This window comes from Mobula hypostoma, chromosome 4 (assembly GCF_963921235.1).
Source record: "Mobula hypostoma chromosome 4, sMobHyp1.1, whole genome shotgun sequence".
NCBI classification, from domain to species: Eukaryota; Metazoa; Chordata; class Chondrichthyes; order Myliobatiformes; family Myliobatidae; genus Mobula; species Mobula hypostoma.
Window position 1 is genome coordinate 126757513 of NC_086100.1, and position 18639 is coordinate 126776151.

At 41.0% G+C, this 18639-nt stretch overlaps 1 protein-coding gene across 4 annotated transcripts in view; it reads right to left on the reverse strand.

Moving 5' to 3' along the window:
• sh3d19 (SH3 domain containing 19) overlaps positions 1–18639 on the reverse strand; it is a 145272-nt gene that overhangs the window by 56267 nt on the left and 70366 nt on the right. For 3 of the 4 annotated variants that reach the window (XM_063046464.1, XM_063046463.1, XM_063046462.1), the window contains exons 4-8: positions 5180–5220; positions 3429–3474; positions 1886–2033; positions 1609–1795; positions 138–1163 (exon numbers count right to left, since the gene is read on the reverse strand). In XM_063046464.1, the coding sequence (XP_062902534.1) occupies positions 138–1163; positions 1609–1795; positions 1886–2033; positions 3429–3474; positions 5180–5220 (1448 nt within the window). Of the gene's footprint in view, positions 1–137; positions 1164–1608; positions 1796–1885; positions 2034–3428; positions 3475–5179; positions 5221–16507; positions 16573–18639 lie in introns of those variants that run through there. The other variant, XM_063046466.1, reaches the window with a different exon arrangement.

Sequence of the window (18639 nt, forward strand, 5' to 3'; positions counted from 1 at the left end):
TCAACTTTCAAAAAGGAAAGCAGGGCAAAAACTAAAGAAAATAATTCAAGTTTAAAATTATATTCTTTCTTATTTTATCATCCACGGCTACATGTAAAGTGATCTTGAGAATACTAGCAAAGCTTATATTACATTACCTACTGTCACTAAAGAGGTCACATTATCTCCTGTTGGAAGAGCAGGTATCACATCATCTTCAAAACTTATCAGATCTTGTGTACTTTTTGAGTGTATCTGTAAAGGTGGTGAATGTTTATTGATTGAAGATCCTTCGGCTTCCACCACTGGGGTCTTTGCTATAGGTAACAAAGAAGGTCTAGTTGTAGGAGGTTTAGGTGCTGTAGGAGGCGTAATACGATTTTCAATAGGGTTGGTCCTTTTTGCCACTGTTGGCCTTGGTGCTGGTATAGGTGTTTGATTCCTCCAAACTGCAGGTCTTTCTCTTTGTGTCATCACAGGATTTGGAAGCTCCTCCTCCTGAAGATCTAAAGTGCTGCAAGTTTGATCATTCTGCTTTGATTCTGTAGAGATACTAGACTTTGGTTTCTTGGGTGGTTCTGGCTTGGATCCAATAGCTGTGCTCCCCACTTGTGGCTTTGGATGCAGGATAGGCCCCTGTCTCTCAGCTGCTATAGGTTTGGCTTCAACTCCATCATTGGATTCTCTTGAAATCTTGTTAATCATAGATGGTTTTGGAGCTACAGCTGGTCTCCCCTGGACCGCTGCAGACTTTGGCAACAAAGTCCGTGGAGCAACCTCAGGCCTCTTTGATGGCTGTGCATTACTGGCAAAGTTTTCAGGATCTGTTTGTGTTTCGAATGCCTTTATCTTGCAAAGGACGCTCTGTCCATTACTGTCTCCCATTATGTCTTGACTGGAAAAATTATCTTTGGCAATTGGAATTTGGTGGCTTTCCACAACACTGACTTTGGAGGAACTTTCTTTGCCTTCTTCCTCTGCAGGTCCAAGCTGCAATTCTTGAAGAAGTACCCTGAAGTTACCTAAGGACCTCGGCCTTGGTATGGGGCGCTCCACAACATTCGTGTTTGTTTGGACACTTTGTTCCCTGCTTGTATCACTTTCTAGTGAAATCAAAGGTGCTTCATTCTCATCAGGCCTAATGGGAATGAGGCATACAGCAGATCTGGAAGGTTTTACGGGAACTATAACAAAAAAGACAAGGCAAGTTGAAAACAATGCTTGAAAAGAACAAACACATATACATTTAGGGTATCATTCCTGATAGCTACAAACTTCATTGCTGTAGCTACATGTCTGCTCATGTTGAGTCAGAATTTGATTGGGATTAGTCATTTTTACCTTGTGTTGGTTTAAACTAACTGGCCAAGAGCATGCTATTGAAAGAAAATACTGGTGAAGAAATAACAGGAAATGGTCAAAGGGAAAAGTTTGAGGAGAAAGGACAACTATTATTTTTTTCAATTGTGGAGAATTATATATATATAAAATATGTGTGTGTGTATATTATATATACATACACACACAAATACATATATATGTATATGTATATACGTGTGTGTGAGTATACACACACACACACACACACACACACACACATACACACACATACACACGCTAATTGCTCACCTGTCACAGGAAGAATCTCTCTTAAACATGCAAAATCAGCATCAGCACTCCTGGTCTCTAGATCTTCAGTATCCTGGTCAAATTCAGTCTGTGTTGATATGGTAGCAGTTGAATTCCTGACGGCAGGTGGTGTGGGCGCAGGCTGCTGGCTGATTTCTCGAATCACCTGCTCATAAGATGGCGGAGGCTGTAAAATGAATAGCCGGTCAATACAATCCTTGTAAAATTAATTCCTCAGACAAGTTTATCCATTTTTATACCAAAACTAGTTTCTTACCTCTGCTGCAGTAGGCTCATCAATACTCCACAGAGTCCGAGGGTATGGTGCTCCCACTCTTACAGGAGCTGCACAGTTCCCTGGGACACCAGGATACCAGGAGCTTGGGCCAATGGGCTCTGCAGATAAGACTGTAATGGCTGGGCGCCTGAGGAAAAAGGGAAGCATTCTTTCATTGACCAAGGGAAGCATTCTTTGTTAAGGTAAAAGAGAAATTACCCACCAACAATATTAAAATACTCTTAGTTACAAAAATGGAATAAGTTAACCAAAACAAAAATTCATAGTAAACTATAAAATTCACAATTTGATACGTGCTCAACTAACCCATTCCACTGAGGAAGGCTTCAATGCACAATACCTGGCATCAATGCCTTATATCAGCAGAGGTCTCCATTTTTATCCAGATTCAGTGATTGTTGTCAGACAATGTTCGGCCGACAAGCAAAGGGCACCACCAATTTAACTGCTGCCACTGCTGCTTGGGCTATCTCTCCACTCAGATATAAAAAAAAATCCTGCCTTCTACATAAACGAGGTAAAATTTAAAATTTGCCGTAATTGGATAGACAAGACTTTTACAAAACATATAAAGAATAAATAGCAGCAATTTCTGATGCTGGAAACTAATAATGAAAATATAATAATAAATAAAGGCATCCGTTAGTCTTGCGAGACCATGGATCTGTGCCTGGAAAGTCTTCCTTCTCCAGGGCGCAGGCCTGGGCAAGGTTGTATGGAAGACCAATTGCCCATGCTGCAAGTCTCCCCGCTCCACGACACCAATGTTGTCCAAGGGAAGGGCATTAGGACCTATATAGCTTGGCACCAGTGTCGTCGCAGAGCAATGTGTGGTTAAGTTCCTTGCTCAAGGACACAACTCATTGCCTCGGCTGGGGCTCAAACTCACGACCTTCAGATCGCTAGTCGAATGCCTTAACCACTTGGCCACCTGCCCACACATGAAAATATAAAGTGCTGGAAATACTCAGCAAGTTAGACTTTATGCTTGTAATTGATATTACCCAGTAACTTATCCTGAGGTTATGACAGAAATTGAGAAAGGCAAGTCAGATATGGACCATAGAATGTGAGAAGAGGCAACAAAGGTGAGAAAACTGAGTCCTCTACGACAGCAGGAAGCAGCATCATGGTACTCATCACTGCATCAGAAACAGAGGTGCGGCAAGGATCGAAGAAGGACTGATACAAGGGTACTTCCAGGTTTCCCACAAAGACACAGACACAGCTTGATTCATGGCTGTTTCTGTTGCTAAACATGTTACTTGGAGAAAGCGAGTGGAGTTAAAGGAAAAGTTGTTCAATGTAAGAATGAGGTCAGCCAGGCAAAGTTGAGGAAAGCTGATATAATCCCACTGAACACATATTAATAGCTACAGAACTGTCATTAAACATTGGCTCCAGCTCAGGGACTGGGAAGTGGTAAGGAACCCTATCAAGAGCTCTTAGCTGCCATGCAGGGTCAGAGTAATGTGGCCGTAAACATGCAAACGGTGAACCACGTCTTTCAGAACAGTCTTACCTCCTTTCTCTCCGCAGTTCACTCTGTGATGATGCACGACTTGACGCTACATAGGAAAAGGAGAGAACAAAGTGTGTGAGTAGATTGACACAAATATTACTTTGTCACTATAGCAGGGATTTATTAATGGGAAAATTCATGCAATCAGCAGTAGCTGCAATTAAAACACAAGGTTCCATTAATAAGTAGGAAAGAAAGAGGCATTTATTAAGTAGAGCAGAGAGATGCATTACAAAAGTGAATATGAATGCATTTAGAAGAAATTGACAGAAGGAAAGTAACATTAAAGTACCAAGAAACATTAAAGTATTAAAATATTGTGTAGGCACATCCTTATAAATGCCTGGGATGGCAATAGGGCCATTAAGGGAGAGGAAGCACAATACCACAAGCAGCAGTTAGGGAAATAACAGAAATGTTAAATCTTTTTTTCCTGGCTTTGGTATTTACTGGGGAGGTAGAACACATGAACATGGCAATGGATGTTGAGTAAGGAGATGTACATGTAAAATTGAATAGAAGAGGGCACGTTCAATAAGCTAATCACACAAAACAGAAAGATAAAACTCCTGGTCTTGATGCATTGCATCCAGCCATTTTGAAAGAATCTCAAGATGTGATAGCGGAGGTGTTCTCACAAATTTTTATGGCTTGTTAGAAAAGGGTGTGGATAGCTAATGTAACACTAATGTTTAAAGAGGGGAAAGTATATTTCCGAGGAAGGAGAGATGGGTAGCTTCAGGCATAAAACAGAGAGTGAGAGTAAAAGATAATGACTGGCAGTGGAAGGTGTTTCACAAGCAATACGGTTAGGATCACAGACTCCGGTATTAAAAAACACAATTTCTAAGTTTGGAATGGTATCTTTGGGAGGGATAGATTGGAGTTGGGGTCAGTAGCTAAACCTAAGGAAAGGGATGGCAATAAACTTGCAGAATGCACAAATAAATCAATGTTTTTAAGTTCCACAAAAGGTAAATGCAAAGGAGCATACTTCTGCAAGAAGAATATGGGTGTCACATGTTACTAGAGTGGACCCTCAAGAATAGTATTTTTCATCTTAAAACCTCTGCAATATCCACGTAAACACAAGTGAAAAATAAGATTGATGTAACTGCAGCTTTCAAGGCCCAGGTGTGTATCAATTATTTCAACATGTAACTACTCACTTAGGTGGAGAGCAATAATAATGAACACTGATCAAAAATAATCACTTCACAGAATGGGGGGTGAATGGCTGGGGATATCGAAGCTAGTCCAGTGACCTTAAACACAGCTGAGTAAGTACTAAGTGAGTAAAAATGGTGGTAGTATTCACCCTCATAAAGGCACACTGTATAAAGCAAGCATGTTTTTAAGAGTGATAAGTGTTCAAAAGGTTAGAAGGCAAAAGGTTTCCTAATGATTGCAAAACAGCAGAAAGTCACATGAGAATTTCCATATTTGACATCACCGTTCTAAGTTTTCATGACTATATGGAACATCTGCAAAGGGGCTTCTCTCAATTTCAATACCTTAAACTTTGCCCTCCAAATCTACAAGATGAAATGCAGACTTTCTCCTTTGTTACATCAGGACTTATTAAATCATTTGCTTGCCTGCTGGACACTCCTTATTGGCACCACACCAAAGCTTCCCACAAACCATTTTGTGCTGTCAGCAATCATTAGGGTGAGTTTGGCCTCCTCATGAATGCTTTTAGCTGCAGCCTGCTATTTAACAAACCATAGTATAACATGTTGCTTACTTACTTCTTCTGATAGCTGCTTTTATTGTAGATAATGGTCCATGGCTGTTTGGGAAAACAAATAATAAGTCATTTGGAAATATGAATCACTTAACTACATTGTTTCTTTATAGAAGTTCTTAAAAATCAAAACTTCTACTTCCTTTCTTAAATTTTGGTAATAAAATATTATAATGTAACTGCACATTAATAAATGTGACAACATAATAGCTGAAGAAGTTCTCTACAAAGATTTTTATGGCTGGTAACCCTGTGGAGACTGAACTGTTCCAGTGAAGTTCTGTGACATGGCCGACACGTGCATGACTTCACTCTCCCTTTTTCTTTCTACCACCTGAGCAGAACTAATGTTTTTTTGTAAATTGGGGTACGGGGAAAATTAAATGGAGAGGTAGGACATTCATAAAATTGGAGTTCTTTTGGGCAAATAATTGTGGGTGGTATATTAGTAACTAAGCCAAATCAGTGTCTCTTGAACCATGGCCCTTGCTGAAAGGGGAGCATTTTGGTAGTGGAGAGCTTTTACCCTGCTGAACTATTAGGGCAATTGTAGCCTCAGTTTGTACTTGGTTTAGATCAAGAGATCCATATAAGAACTCAGCATTCCCATGGAATGCACAATAGGATACAATTACAATTCCCTCCATCTTTACAGAAACCCCAGAGGGAAGTTAACAGTCTGCAGCATTTATTCATAACTCCCTCCAACCTTTACCAAACATTTCTCCTAACAACAGACGAGTGTGTAAAAATACCATGCTTGATAATCAACTTGTTTGTAAATGAAACAGACTGAAACATTTCAACCTCAGGTTTTATTTCTCAGTGGTTCAGAAATCCTAAGGTAAATCTGAAATGGGTAATGGATTAATAGTTTTAATAATATCCAGTTAACAACAAATGAAAACACGTAATATTTAATGATCCAACACCACTAACGTACTTTTACTAGCTTAGTTAAGTTCTATTACTCAAATAAAATGACACGGCCCCATGAAAACACACCACAGTAAAACTTTTCAGTGGAAAGTTGGACAACTGTCACTAGCCCAGAAATCTATACCCTGTCACAGCAAGTTCTCTGTTATCGTTCATTTTTGTTACAATGATATTGATATTGCCATAATTATACTATATTATTTTAGCCTTCAGTTTCTTCTGATATCTGATCAAAATTCTTTTTCTTTACAGATAATTTTCTAATTGCCCTATAACTTCACTTAGTTCTATCCAAAGAACCAATCCCATTTGAATTTTCAAACTGAATACAGTAACCCAGTTTTCCATCAGCAAACTCATTCCCCTGGCGCACAGCTAGTTCTGACCCCTGGAAAAGAATGTCTTGCACAAAACAAACAGCAAAACAGTTGAGCAAAGCTGTGAACAGCTGTGCTAACTTGAGGGCAGGCAGAATGTGGCTCTGCCAAGAGATTGGAACAAAACACATTCTGCTCTAACTGTCTGGTATTTCCCTACAACCTATTGCATGTCATTCTTGCTTTATTTGGTGGCAAGAGAAAAACTTTCTACGATCATCATTTAATCTGGCGGGCACTGAGACGTTCAAGTAAAGAAAGCATGGAACTCGAACTTTCTCTCTCTCACACACACACACGGACAGACAGAAAGACGCACACACACAAGCACAGACAGACAGACAGACAGACACACACACACAAGCACAGACAGACAGACAGACAGACACACACACACACACACACAGATGCGCGCATTTAAAAGCAATGCAGGAAACCAAGATGCTTTGCAAATATTACAAAATATGACATTGTTTATGGGGACAACTATACATTACAGCATTACTCTTGACAGTTTGTGGCATCAAGTTAAACATGCATTTAAAATAGAATTATTTTGCTCTCTTTTTCAAGTCTTCACTGTCTGAACATAAATCTTACACTGCTGTAAAAGACACATATTCTCCAGTTTTTCAATTTTACCTAATTATTTTAATTCTGACATCTTACATTCCAGGTTTTCAGCTTGTTGCTTCTCATTCCAATTGGATAACTGACCTTGGTTTCTGCTCATCAGTTGAGCAGCTGACCTCTCGCTCTTCCCACTGTCCTCCCTGGTTCGATCTTGTCCCTCTCCCAGCTTGACACTGTCCTGTCCAAGTGCTCTCAACCGTCACAAATGGCACTAGTATACAATATTTAATCCTCTCATTACTGGTAAACAAAATTAAATTGTTAGTGTCCCTCCAAACATTTGCGTCTTGTTCTTTCTCATCCTCTTGCAACGCTCTTGCTCCTCCCTATATGCTGACTAAGGGGACAGATAAATCCCACAATCTCCCGTTCTAATTATTTCTCAGAACTTTGGAATTTCTTCCTTCCTTTCATCTGTCCACTCTCTTATATTCTTCAAGCTGTTAAACCCTAAGCCTATTGCCACAAAAACTCCACCTCCCGATTTTCCTCATTTTGTTTTTCCTTCAGAGTTCAAAAAGGTTTTTATAACGAACTCCAATTCCCTCACCAGTGATTGCCAATATTTGCTATAACTGCTTTAAAAAATCCCCAGATTATTCCCCCAGTCAAATGGTTTAGTCCAGATTTGTGAGCACTTCCAAACAAATAGAGTTTTAAAAAAAATGAACAGGAAAAAAGCCAGCAGGACCAATTGTAAATCATTGTGCAATGGTGGCTATTATTAATGAAATGGATACGGAGACAAAAAAACACACAACCATAAAAAGGCAGCACAGGCAAAGCTGGTGACTGAATAACCAGAAAAGAGACCTTTATTTTTGGAATGCCAGAGTCTAGGCATGGACATAAACTCACAAAGCAGGAAAACACAGTGTTAGCCAGGGCAAACTCTAAGCATCTAGACTCAAAGTTAAGCCCAGGGATTATACTCTAATTGGAAAAACTCATGTTTCATTGAATTGAAAACAAATTATAACTTCACTTCCAATTCTGATGGATGAACATACTGGCAACTTTACGGTGCCAGCTCTGAAACCAAAGAATACAAACCACATTCCAAACTTTGTATACTGTCAAACTTCTCTGTCTCGTCTCACTGTATACTGTGAATGCTTTTTATCTCCCACCTATGAAAATTTTTCAGCAAAGCAAGGCAATTTGATTACAGACCAATCTAATAATTTTCCAATTAGAGTTGTACTGAATAAAACACATCCAACTTTTAACTACGGGTCCTCATGGTATACAAATAAGTGAAGATTGTTATCTGAATCCTTTAACAGAAGTTCTTTTCATTAAGACTGGATACTATTAAATGTTAGAAGGACAATAATTACATTTGTGTGGCAGCTTTAACATTGCAAAACTTCCCATGATGCTTCAAGAGAGCATTATCGTAAAAGGAACAAAAGTGTGGACTATCGTCTAAATGGGGAGAAGGTTCAAACATCAGAGGTGCAGAGGGACTTAGGAGTCCTTGTTAAAGACTCCCAGAAGGTTAATTTACAGGTAGGGTGTGTGGTAAAGAAGCAAATGTAATGTTGGTATTTATTTCAAGGGGAATAGAATATAAAAACAAGGAGATAACACTGAGCCTTTATAAGACACTAGTCAGGCCGCACTTGGAGTACTGTCAACAGTTTTGGGCTCCATATCTCAGAAAGGATGAGTTGTCATTGGAGAGAGTCCAGAGGAAGTTCACGGGGCTGATTCTGGGAGTGAAGGGGTTTACACATGAGGAGTGTTTGGCAGCTTTGGCTTTGGGCCTGTACTCACTGGAATTTAGAAGAATGCAGGGGGATCTCATTGAAACCTATTGAATGTTGAAAGGACTAGATAGGGTGGATGTGGAGAGGATGTTTCCTATGGTGGGGGTGTCCAGAACTCGAGGGCACAGCCTCAAAATTGGGTGTTGACCTTTTAAAATAGAGGTAAGGAGGAATTTTTTTAGCCAGTGAGTAGTGAATCTGTAGAATGCTCTGCCACAGACTGCAGTGGAGCCCAAGTCTGTGGGTATATTTAAGGCAGAAGTTGATAGTTTCCTGTTCGGTCAGGGCATCAAAGGATATGGCGAGAAGGAATGTATATGGGGTTGAATGGGTTCCAGGATCAGCAATGTTTGAATGGTGGAGCAGACTCGATGGGCTGAATGGCCAAATTCTGCTGCTATGTTTTATGGTCTTATTACAGAACAAGAGTCACCACCAAGTTATAAAAGGGATTATTAAGCTAGATTTTAAAAGGCCTCTGAAAGGAATAATGAGCAGAATCGGCCACTAATTGTGGAATGATTGAAACTGGGTTTGTGGTAGAATTGAAGAATGCAGGTATCTCGAAGTGTTAAGGGAAAATTAAAGTCAGGAAGGGATCAGAAAACAAGAAGGAGAATCTCAGAACTGAGCTATATATAGAATGCAAGTGAACAGCACAGGCAACGAAGCACAGAAGGTGACAGGTGAACAGAATTAGCACAGAGGCAGCAATGTTTTGGATAATGCAGGCTTGCGAAGGGTAGTAATCAAATCCATTCGTAATGAGGCCCACAGAAGAGGCATACAGCAAGAAAGGCAGCATGGTAGCATAGTGGTTAGAGCAACTCCTATTACAGTGCCAGCGACCTGCCTGTAAGGAGTTTGTATGTTCTCCCTGTTGGTCACGTGTGTACTTGGGCAGTGTGCTCACTGGGCCATGCTGTGCCTATAAATAAAAAACAAACAAAAATGACAGAGGCAGAATCAGGTGGAAGTGTATTCTTCCTGAGGACACTGATATCCAGCTGCTAAATCATCTCGAGGTCAGATATGACATTACGTTTGCATAAAGTCTGGATTAGTGTTAGAGCTGACACAGGGAAGGATAAATTTGATAGTTAGCAACAGAGTTGAGAGCAAGGACTGAATACAATACCCTTGGTTTTTCCCCAATCTTGAAAATTACAATGAATTATCATCTATTAATTTGAAAATCATGATGATTCAGCATTTAGCTTACTCATTAATCCAGCACACTCATTAATGTGACTGGGCACAGAATACAAGTACAAAGTTCAAAGTACATGTATTATCGAAGTATGTATACAATACACAACCTTGAGATTCGTCTCCTTACAGGCAGCCACAAAACAAATCCGATAGAACCCATTAAATAAAGACCGTCAAAACACTCAACTTGCAGGGAAAAAAAATTTGTGCAAACAATAAAAGTAAGCAAATAACATTCAGAATTGAATTTCAAGCCAGTCATCACTGCAGCCGATCCAGGAGCCCGTTTGTTGCAGGCCACAGCCTCAGCTCAGTGCAGAGACGAGTAAACTGCACAGAGCAGTGAGGCTGCCCCTCTCCTCCAGCCCTGACATCTGACTTTTTCAATCTGGCCCACTACTTAAATTATCCAAACCTGGGGTCATTCCTCGTTCTCAGACCCAGGCCCTGCCGCTTCGACATGCTCTTGGGTCCCGCTGCCTCAACTCTGCCTCATTGAATTGCCCCCAGGTCTGCTCCAGTGATGGCCAAACTGGCTCATTCTCTGCTCTCGGGCCTGAACCCTGCCACCTCGATTCAGCCCATACACGGCACGCCACAAGCATCCCGCACCTTCGAGGCCTTGGTTCACACCTCAAAAACAAAAAGCCAGGACATACAGGCCCTTCAACAGCTCAACTCCGAGAGGAAAGTCATGGGCCATTGGTTCCAGTGATGAGTGTAGCTGAGGCTGGGGTCCAGGCTGTGGCACAGTTGTGCAGTCAGGCCCAGAACTGGATACTCGAATGCCAGTGGTCAAGAACACAGGTAGGTTTGCGGGCAAAGCCGGGGTCTAAATGTTTGTATATTTCTGTCCTCCTGAAACTCAAGAGTTTACTGCAAAGTATACACTGTGCAACATGTAAAAATGTAAAATAAGAATGTTTGGGTATTAATAGGAGTAACACCCAATACACTGGAAAATCTGCTGGTCCAGTAGTATCAAAGCCCCAATGGATTTTTGGAGCTTTACAAATATTCTACTCATCTAGAATTGGATGTTAGACTATTTGCTAAGTTAGGGATGCTGTAGATGTTGACAGAGGTAACAATGAGGTAGATATCATCAGTATGTGTTCACAACAGGTAAGTAACAAGAAAAATAACTCAGCCCATAAGCAGAAGATTGGTAACAGTTTGGGTGCAGGAAGAGAAGGTGCTTCTCCAAATGTAACTGCACAGAACAGAATGGAACATAGTATGTACAGTAGACATGCAGGAGACAAAAAGGACACAGATACAGCTGATTCTGGTTAATTGGTTAATCGGGGCAATCGCTTATTTAGGACAACTCTTAGCGAGCAAAAGCCAATTGAGAAAATAGCTGGGATTCCCTTCGTTTATTGGGACACTCTACTGCTTAACTGGGGCAGGAAATTATCGTCGAATACTTTCTAACTAGTTGTTAGGCAATTGCATAATTGGGCCAAAATGTACTGGTCCCGCTGTGTCTCAATTACCAAAATCCACTGTATTTCAAGTAGTTTTAGGACTAGTAGAGATTTTTTGGGTTAGTAGAGATAGACAGGGACAAGATAAAGTGATATTCGATGTCCTATGCAGATTGAGAAGCATTAAGAAAGATAAGTTGCTACAATGACAGTTTGTTATTGATGAAGGTTGAAGCATGAAGTTCTTCAAAGAGTTGATACAGATTTGGGAGCTGTTATTAGTTATAAGTACAGATGAGATCGAAGAAGCTGTTGGAAGTTTTAATAAAGGTACGACTGCCAATCCAGACAAGTTGCTTTTTTTTGATTGAATCAGCAAGTTGCATATGGAGGTTTTACCAAGATTTAATCTTTGGATTAAAAGTAGGAAAATAATAAAATAGAAATAGCTCTACTGTTTTATTTTCCTGAGTCAGATAACCCAGTTAATGAGAACATTGATGGAGACCTTTAACAGGGTCCATTGTGCAGAAAACTTTAATTAAAATTCTCGTTAAGTCAATAACTTAGTGATTGACTTCTTCCGGTAAAACGGCAGTGCACTTGGACACAGCTACCTCTCTGAGTCCAACCAAAGGTGTAATTATTCACCCTTGACATCTCTTTCATCATTGCAAGCCTCTGCTGGATATTAAGAACACCAAGTACTGCAGGAAATAGCAAGCTGCAAATTGTTCGATAGCAGTGGAGGGGGACGTTGGGTACTGTGTTACAACCTGCTTCAGCTACTGTGTCAGAGGCGATGATTACCTTGGACATTTTTGTGGTGATCACAAGACCCTGTTGGACAATGGTAATATGGAATACTGCAGGTACAATGCACTGGTCCATTGGTGAGACCGACATCTGGGGAACTGCGTTGCCTCGGCTGTTGCGTGGTCAAGACCCGTGTGCCTTGGCGTCACCTGGTGCAGCCGCTGAGAAAGAAGGTGCCCGAGCCAGCTGACTGCCATTGGATTCCGTGCTGGGTTGGGGACTAGCCCTTCCCGTTGGGGCTGTGCTCCAGTGTCAAAGAAAGGAGCCAATAGCGATACGAAAACAGAGGGTTTGTCAGATGATATTTTGGATGAGGAAACTAAGAGCAGAGATCAGATCATAAATGGGGCAATGGAAGGACTAATAAGAGAATACCCCGGTGAACTGAATGCACCTTCCCAAGATCAAGGTGCACAAACTAGAAGAAGAAAAAGGACGAAGAAGAAAGGGGGCTACCTACTGCTGTCAGAACCACTTTCCACAATCTCAGAGTAAATTCATACAACCAGCACAGAGGAGGCCCCAGAACTTGAGATTTTTTTCATTGCCACAAGTCTCACCTGTCAAGCAGAGAGTAATCCCCCTTGTCAGGAAAGATGTTATCCCACAAGAGTAAAAAAGCCTCCACACCAATTAAATCTTTAGGCCTGAATGGGACAATTTAAAATTTACTATGCTGTGGATGACTGTGTGTGTGTGTGTGTGTGTGTATGTATATATATAGTAGCTATACTATATAATAGACTGTGTATACAGTTGAGATGCATTCTCTATTGAGTTGGAGTTTATAGCAAAGCAGGAAGGAGTGCTGTGTATTTAATTTTTAAGTAATATTGCGTAATCTTGTATATACATACTGGTTGATTAAGTATTCCTGTTCGTTTAAATAATTAATTATGTGTTATATGGATAAAGATGTGAAATGCATACATCATCACACTACCATATGATATGTGTGCACCTTGCTTAAAGCAAACATGAAGTTAGACTCATATTTTGGACTCCCGTGTCTTCCTTTGAATTAGTTTACTGTTTTGAAGTAACAAAACATACGAATATGTGTGGTTGAATGGCAATTAAACTAGAGCTTGAACAGAGCAGTGACGGTGGCAGATGGGCATAGGGTTGCCTTCTTGACGGGAATGGCGATGATAGATTTAAAGAGAAGGCCAAGGTAAAAGAACTTTTAACACCCAGCCCGAAAGAACAGTTATGTGGCCAACAGTCCAATAGTGTCTTGTGAAAAGGAACACGGTTAATATGAATAGGATAGCACATGAGGGGAAAGAGAAAAAGACCCCGTTTCAGAGCCAGAGCTGGTAGTAGTTTAGGCCGATATGCCAAAGAAAGAGAAGGAAATGGCAGAGGCTGCTAACCCAGGGACTCAGTCTTTGTGCTGAAGGAGGCCATGAGTCCAATCCACTTGCAGTCATTGGTGAACGCAGAGAAATACTTGAGTTTGTATGTAGAAGAAAATTGGTGAGCAGAATAAGTTGATGAAAGCAGGGTCTGGCAGGGAACTTTGTGTGGTCTGGATAGCTCTGGCAATGAATGACCACTAAGTACTGTATACGTTAACTCTACTTAAAGGAGTGGAGATGAGGGCTGCAGTCCCATCACTGACTGGGGTGAGTAATGGTCTTATATGAAATTCAGGCATCAAAAACTGGGAGTGAGGGCTCAAGGCAGGAGACAGTTACAGTGAAAGGAAAGGCTAGGCTGTCACTATTTTGGGAATGCAGATTATAGTGATATGGGACTTCTTTCTCCAGCCCAGGCATGGAAATTTATTACATTTATATGTCACTATACCTTACCCTTGAGGTTCATTTTCTTGCAAGCATTTACAGGAAATAAAAAGTACTATAGAATTTATGAAAAAAATATACATAAGGAAGACTGATACATAATCAATGTGCAAAAGACAAATTGTGCAAATAATTCAAGAAGTAAATGATAACAATGAGAACATGAGTTGTAGAGTCCTTGACAGTGAGCCTGTAGGTTGTGGAGCAACTTCACTGTTAAGGAGCGTAACCAGTATCTACACTGATTCAGGAGCCTGATATCTGCTGGGTAATAACTATTTCTGAACCTGGTGGTGTGGGAGCTAAGACTCCTGAACCTCCTGCCCAATGGTGGTAGTGAGAAGACAGAACAACCTAGAGGATGAGGTCCTTGATGATGGATGCTGCTTTCTTGCAGTAGCACTCCTTAGAAATGTGTTCAGTGATGGGGAAGGCTTTGTCTGTGATGGGACTGGGCTGTACCCAACTTTTTGTCAACTTTTCTGTTTCTGACCATTTTTTGTAGACTTTTCCATTTGGAGAGTACAGTTTAGAGAGAATTGGGGAACATGCATGAAGAGCAATAAAGGTAATTGCAGAATGATACAGAAAGTAGCAAAGACAAAGTCAAGGAGTAATTGTGAACATGGATAGAACAGATTATTCAAGATTGAGGTAAAATTGAATGGGAAATAAACTCAGAGAAGGATATGACAATTTGAAATGGTGCTCAAAATCATAAAGAAGGAGAAATATTTGTGAAGCAGCAAAGATACTTTGGTGAGAAAATTGACATGATACTTGGATGGGTGATAGAAAACAATTTAGTTCAACAAATACAGTTTCAAACCTGAGACACTGGCACTGGAAGAGTTATTACCACTATACAAATTGGTGCATATACAAATTGCATGGCAGGTAAACATATACATATAGATTTTGAAATGTGTAGTTACAGGTTGAGAAACATTTCGACCAATACAGTTCTCCTTGACAGAACAAACAGGGCCGTGCCCAATAAAACTTCAAAAGGGAGTTTGACATCATTTGTACAATGAACATTTATACAAGGCTTTTCAAAGGATATGATAATCATATGTTTTACTCTCAATTCAATAATTCAAATATTATGGGAAAGTTTGGGCTAAATTTGATTAATTCTGAACTGTTGATAAAATCTAACCAGCTACATAGACACAGAAATTTAAAACCAGCCACTCAAAGCATCAGCATGTTCCAAATGGTCAGCTGAAAATGGTTTAATACAATAATACATTCCTCCACATAGCTGTTCAATTGTCAAACAACAGCTGTACAAAGCCCTCAAAGAATGCAAATGCGAGTTGACAGGACATGCCATATAAACCAATGGTTTTCATCTGAGCAGCAGAATATATGACTTCAGAATTTTCACCGGTATGCAAATTATATGGCACTCCAACTTGATCAAACCTGAGCCAATCATTTATACTTCTATTGAAAGTGAACAATATCAGTTACTTTTCAAGATTGAGTATTAAGATGAGCTATATTTGTCACATGCACATCAAAACGTACAACGAAATACAGCATTTTGTTTGCATCAACAACCAAACACAGTCTGAGGATGTTTTGGGAGCAGCTTGCAAGTCTCACCATGCTTCTGGCCCACACCCTTAACTTACTAACTGGTACATCTTGGGAATGTGGGAGGAGACCGGAGCACCCAGAAGAAACCCATGTGGTCACGGAGAGAATGTACAAACTTCTTTAATGGGCCAATGATGAATGGCACCAGCCTACAAGGGCCAAACACAGGCAAATGGTACCAGCTTACATGGGTATCTTGCTCAGCGTGGACGAGTTGGGCTGAAGAGCCTGTTTCCTTGCTGTATTACCCCACGAGACTATGACTGTAACACATACACGTTTGGTTCACATCACTTGTATATCTCCTCACATATTTCTCCAATATTTTTGATAAGAATACAGCAGGGTGTCGCATTGATCAGGGTTTAGGCCCCAGCTATTCATGATATACATCAATGAGGGATATAAACATAACTTCTCAAAGCCCACAAATGATACAAGTTTGGGTGGTTGAAGGAGGACAGCACAGGTTCTGAGGTCGATGAGACAGGTCGGGTTAATGGGCAAATGCATGGTAGGTGCAGCTTATTGTGGAATAATGTGAGGCTATTCACCTTAATCCTAAGAATAGAAAGACATTATAAATCCAAAAGGTGATACAATGGAAAAAGGAAAGATGTGAGCTGTGTTGTACACCAGTTGCTGAAAGCAAGCATTCAGGTGCAGCAAACAATGAGGCAGTCAAATGGTATGTTGGTCTTCATTGCAAGAAGATTTTAATAAAGGAATAATGATACCTTGCCATAGCATGTACAGAGCTTTCCAAGACGCCATCTGGAGTTTGCATGCATTTTTGGTCTCCTGTGGAAGACTGTTCTTGCCATGGAGGGAGGGCAACAAGGTTTACCAGACTGCTTCCTGTAAGAAGAGAACAGGAGTTGTCCAGGAGTGGAACATCGAACCTCCTTGTTTGAGGAGCCCTCAACTTGACTCAGCTGTTTGTCCTGCAAGCTCCTTCTGAGATTCAGTTTGAGGAGATCCAAGTGCGTGCGCAAGAGATGACCCAGGAACAGCATAGCTGTTAAGCTGTTGGCCGTGAAATGTGCTGCATTGCACCCCCCAATCTGCATTGGCTCTCACCAGTGTAGAGGAGGCTGCACTGGGAGCACTGGATACAGTAGATTACCCCGAAAGACTCACAGGTAAAGTGTTGCTTCAGCTAGGAGAATTGTCTAGGGCCCTCAGTTGTGGCAAGGGAGGAGGTATTGGAGTAGGTGTAGCTCTTGTCAGAACTGATGCTACATGGTGTAACTCTTCTGATTTTCACACTGAGTGAACTTTGTCCTATTAATATCAGCATGACAACTGCATCTTTGCGGCTTCTCAAGAATTAAAACCTTGCCAGATGGAGCATGAGTAAGGGAGACCACTTTGTCTTCCAATTTCACAATTACAGCTGCTGCCTCCATCTCCAAAACTGAATGTGGTGAGGGGGTAAACATTCAAAGTTCAAAGTAAAATTTATGATCAGAATACATACATGTCACCACATTTGTCGAGCAGAAAAAAGCAGGGAGAAAGGATGTCGCAATGCCATTTTAGTAGAAGGAAAGAATAGAATCAGAGGACGTCAATAGGGCAGGTTTTAAAAGACTGATGGGTCTGCATGAGATTCCAGCAACAGCAGCCCAACCACCTGGACATTGAAATGGAAACTCAGTCTGAATCAAGCAGAGTAGAAAGACAGACTTAACGTGCAAGGTCAGACTGCTGTCATCTGATCTATAGAGCGTTTCAATGGGAGTGAACAGGGCATTACAAATCACAGGAGTGTACAGGAAACCAGATCACTGCTGCCCAATGGTCCATCTGCTTTGCCCTGTGTTTGAAGCCTTGACCTTTGAACACTCTTTTCCTTTGGTGGCTAAAGGCGGGGCTGGTACATGAGAACTGGTGATGAATTCGTTATGGTATCTGTCTTTGCTGAGAAGTGGCTCCTGAGGTATGGATATGGGCATGTGTGGAGCTTTGTGTTTAGAGGGAAATCGTAGATAGGGAACTATTATTTTGAATGCTTAGTATAAAGCTAATTTTCTCACATACTTCAGGAACAAGCCAACAATGACTAAGAAGGCAGCCTACGTAAGGGAGAGGCAACAGCAGTCATTCCACATATGGAGCTCTTACTGCTTTCAAAACAGGTTTCCACTTTATAAAACACATGTGTCATGTGAGAGTATTCTTCAGGCTTCACAGTATGACAGAGAGTAGGAGCGACACCCTACCAACGTTTGTACAACACGTCCCCACCCAAATCCATGACAGACTGGTCTTTCCAGGTGGAATCCAATGGACCACTTCCTGCTGATAAAAACTACCTCGGCATGCAGAACTAAATGTGAATCTTCTTGATCTCTTAAAAAATGAAAGCAAAATCATTTTAGGAATTCACTTGCTGAAACAGTAAATTTAGTACTGAACACAGAAATTCTCCGGATGCTGAAAGTCCAAAGCAACACACACAAAATGCTGAAAAGACTCAGTAAGTCAGGGAACATCTATGGGAATGAACAAACAGCTGATGCTTTGGGCCAAAGAAGGAAAGGGGAAGATGCCAGAATAAAAAGGTGGGAGGGAGGGGGAGGGGATAGCTGAAGGTGATAGGTGAAGCCAGGTGGGTGGGAAAGGTAAAGGGCTGGAGTGGAAGGAATCTGCTAAGGGAGGAGAGAGGACCATAAGAGAAATGAAAGGAGGAAGGGCACCAGGGGGAGGTGATGGGCAGGTGAGAAGTAGTAAGAGGTAGGAGGCTACCCAGACAGAATATGAGATGTTGCTCCTCCACACTGAAGGTAGCCTCAATGCAGCAAAAGAGGAGGCCATGGACGGGCACGTCAGAACGGGAATGGGAATCGGAATTAAAATGTTTGGC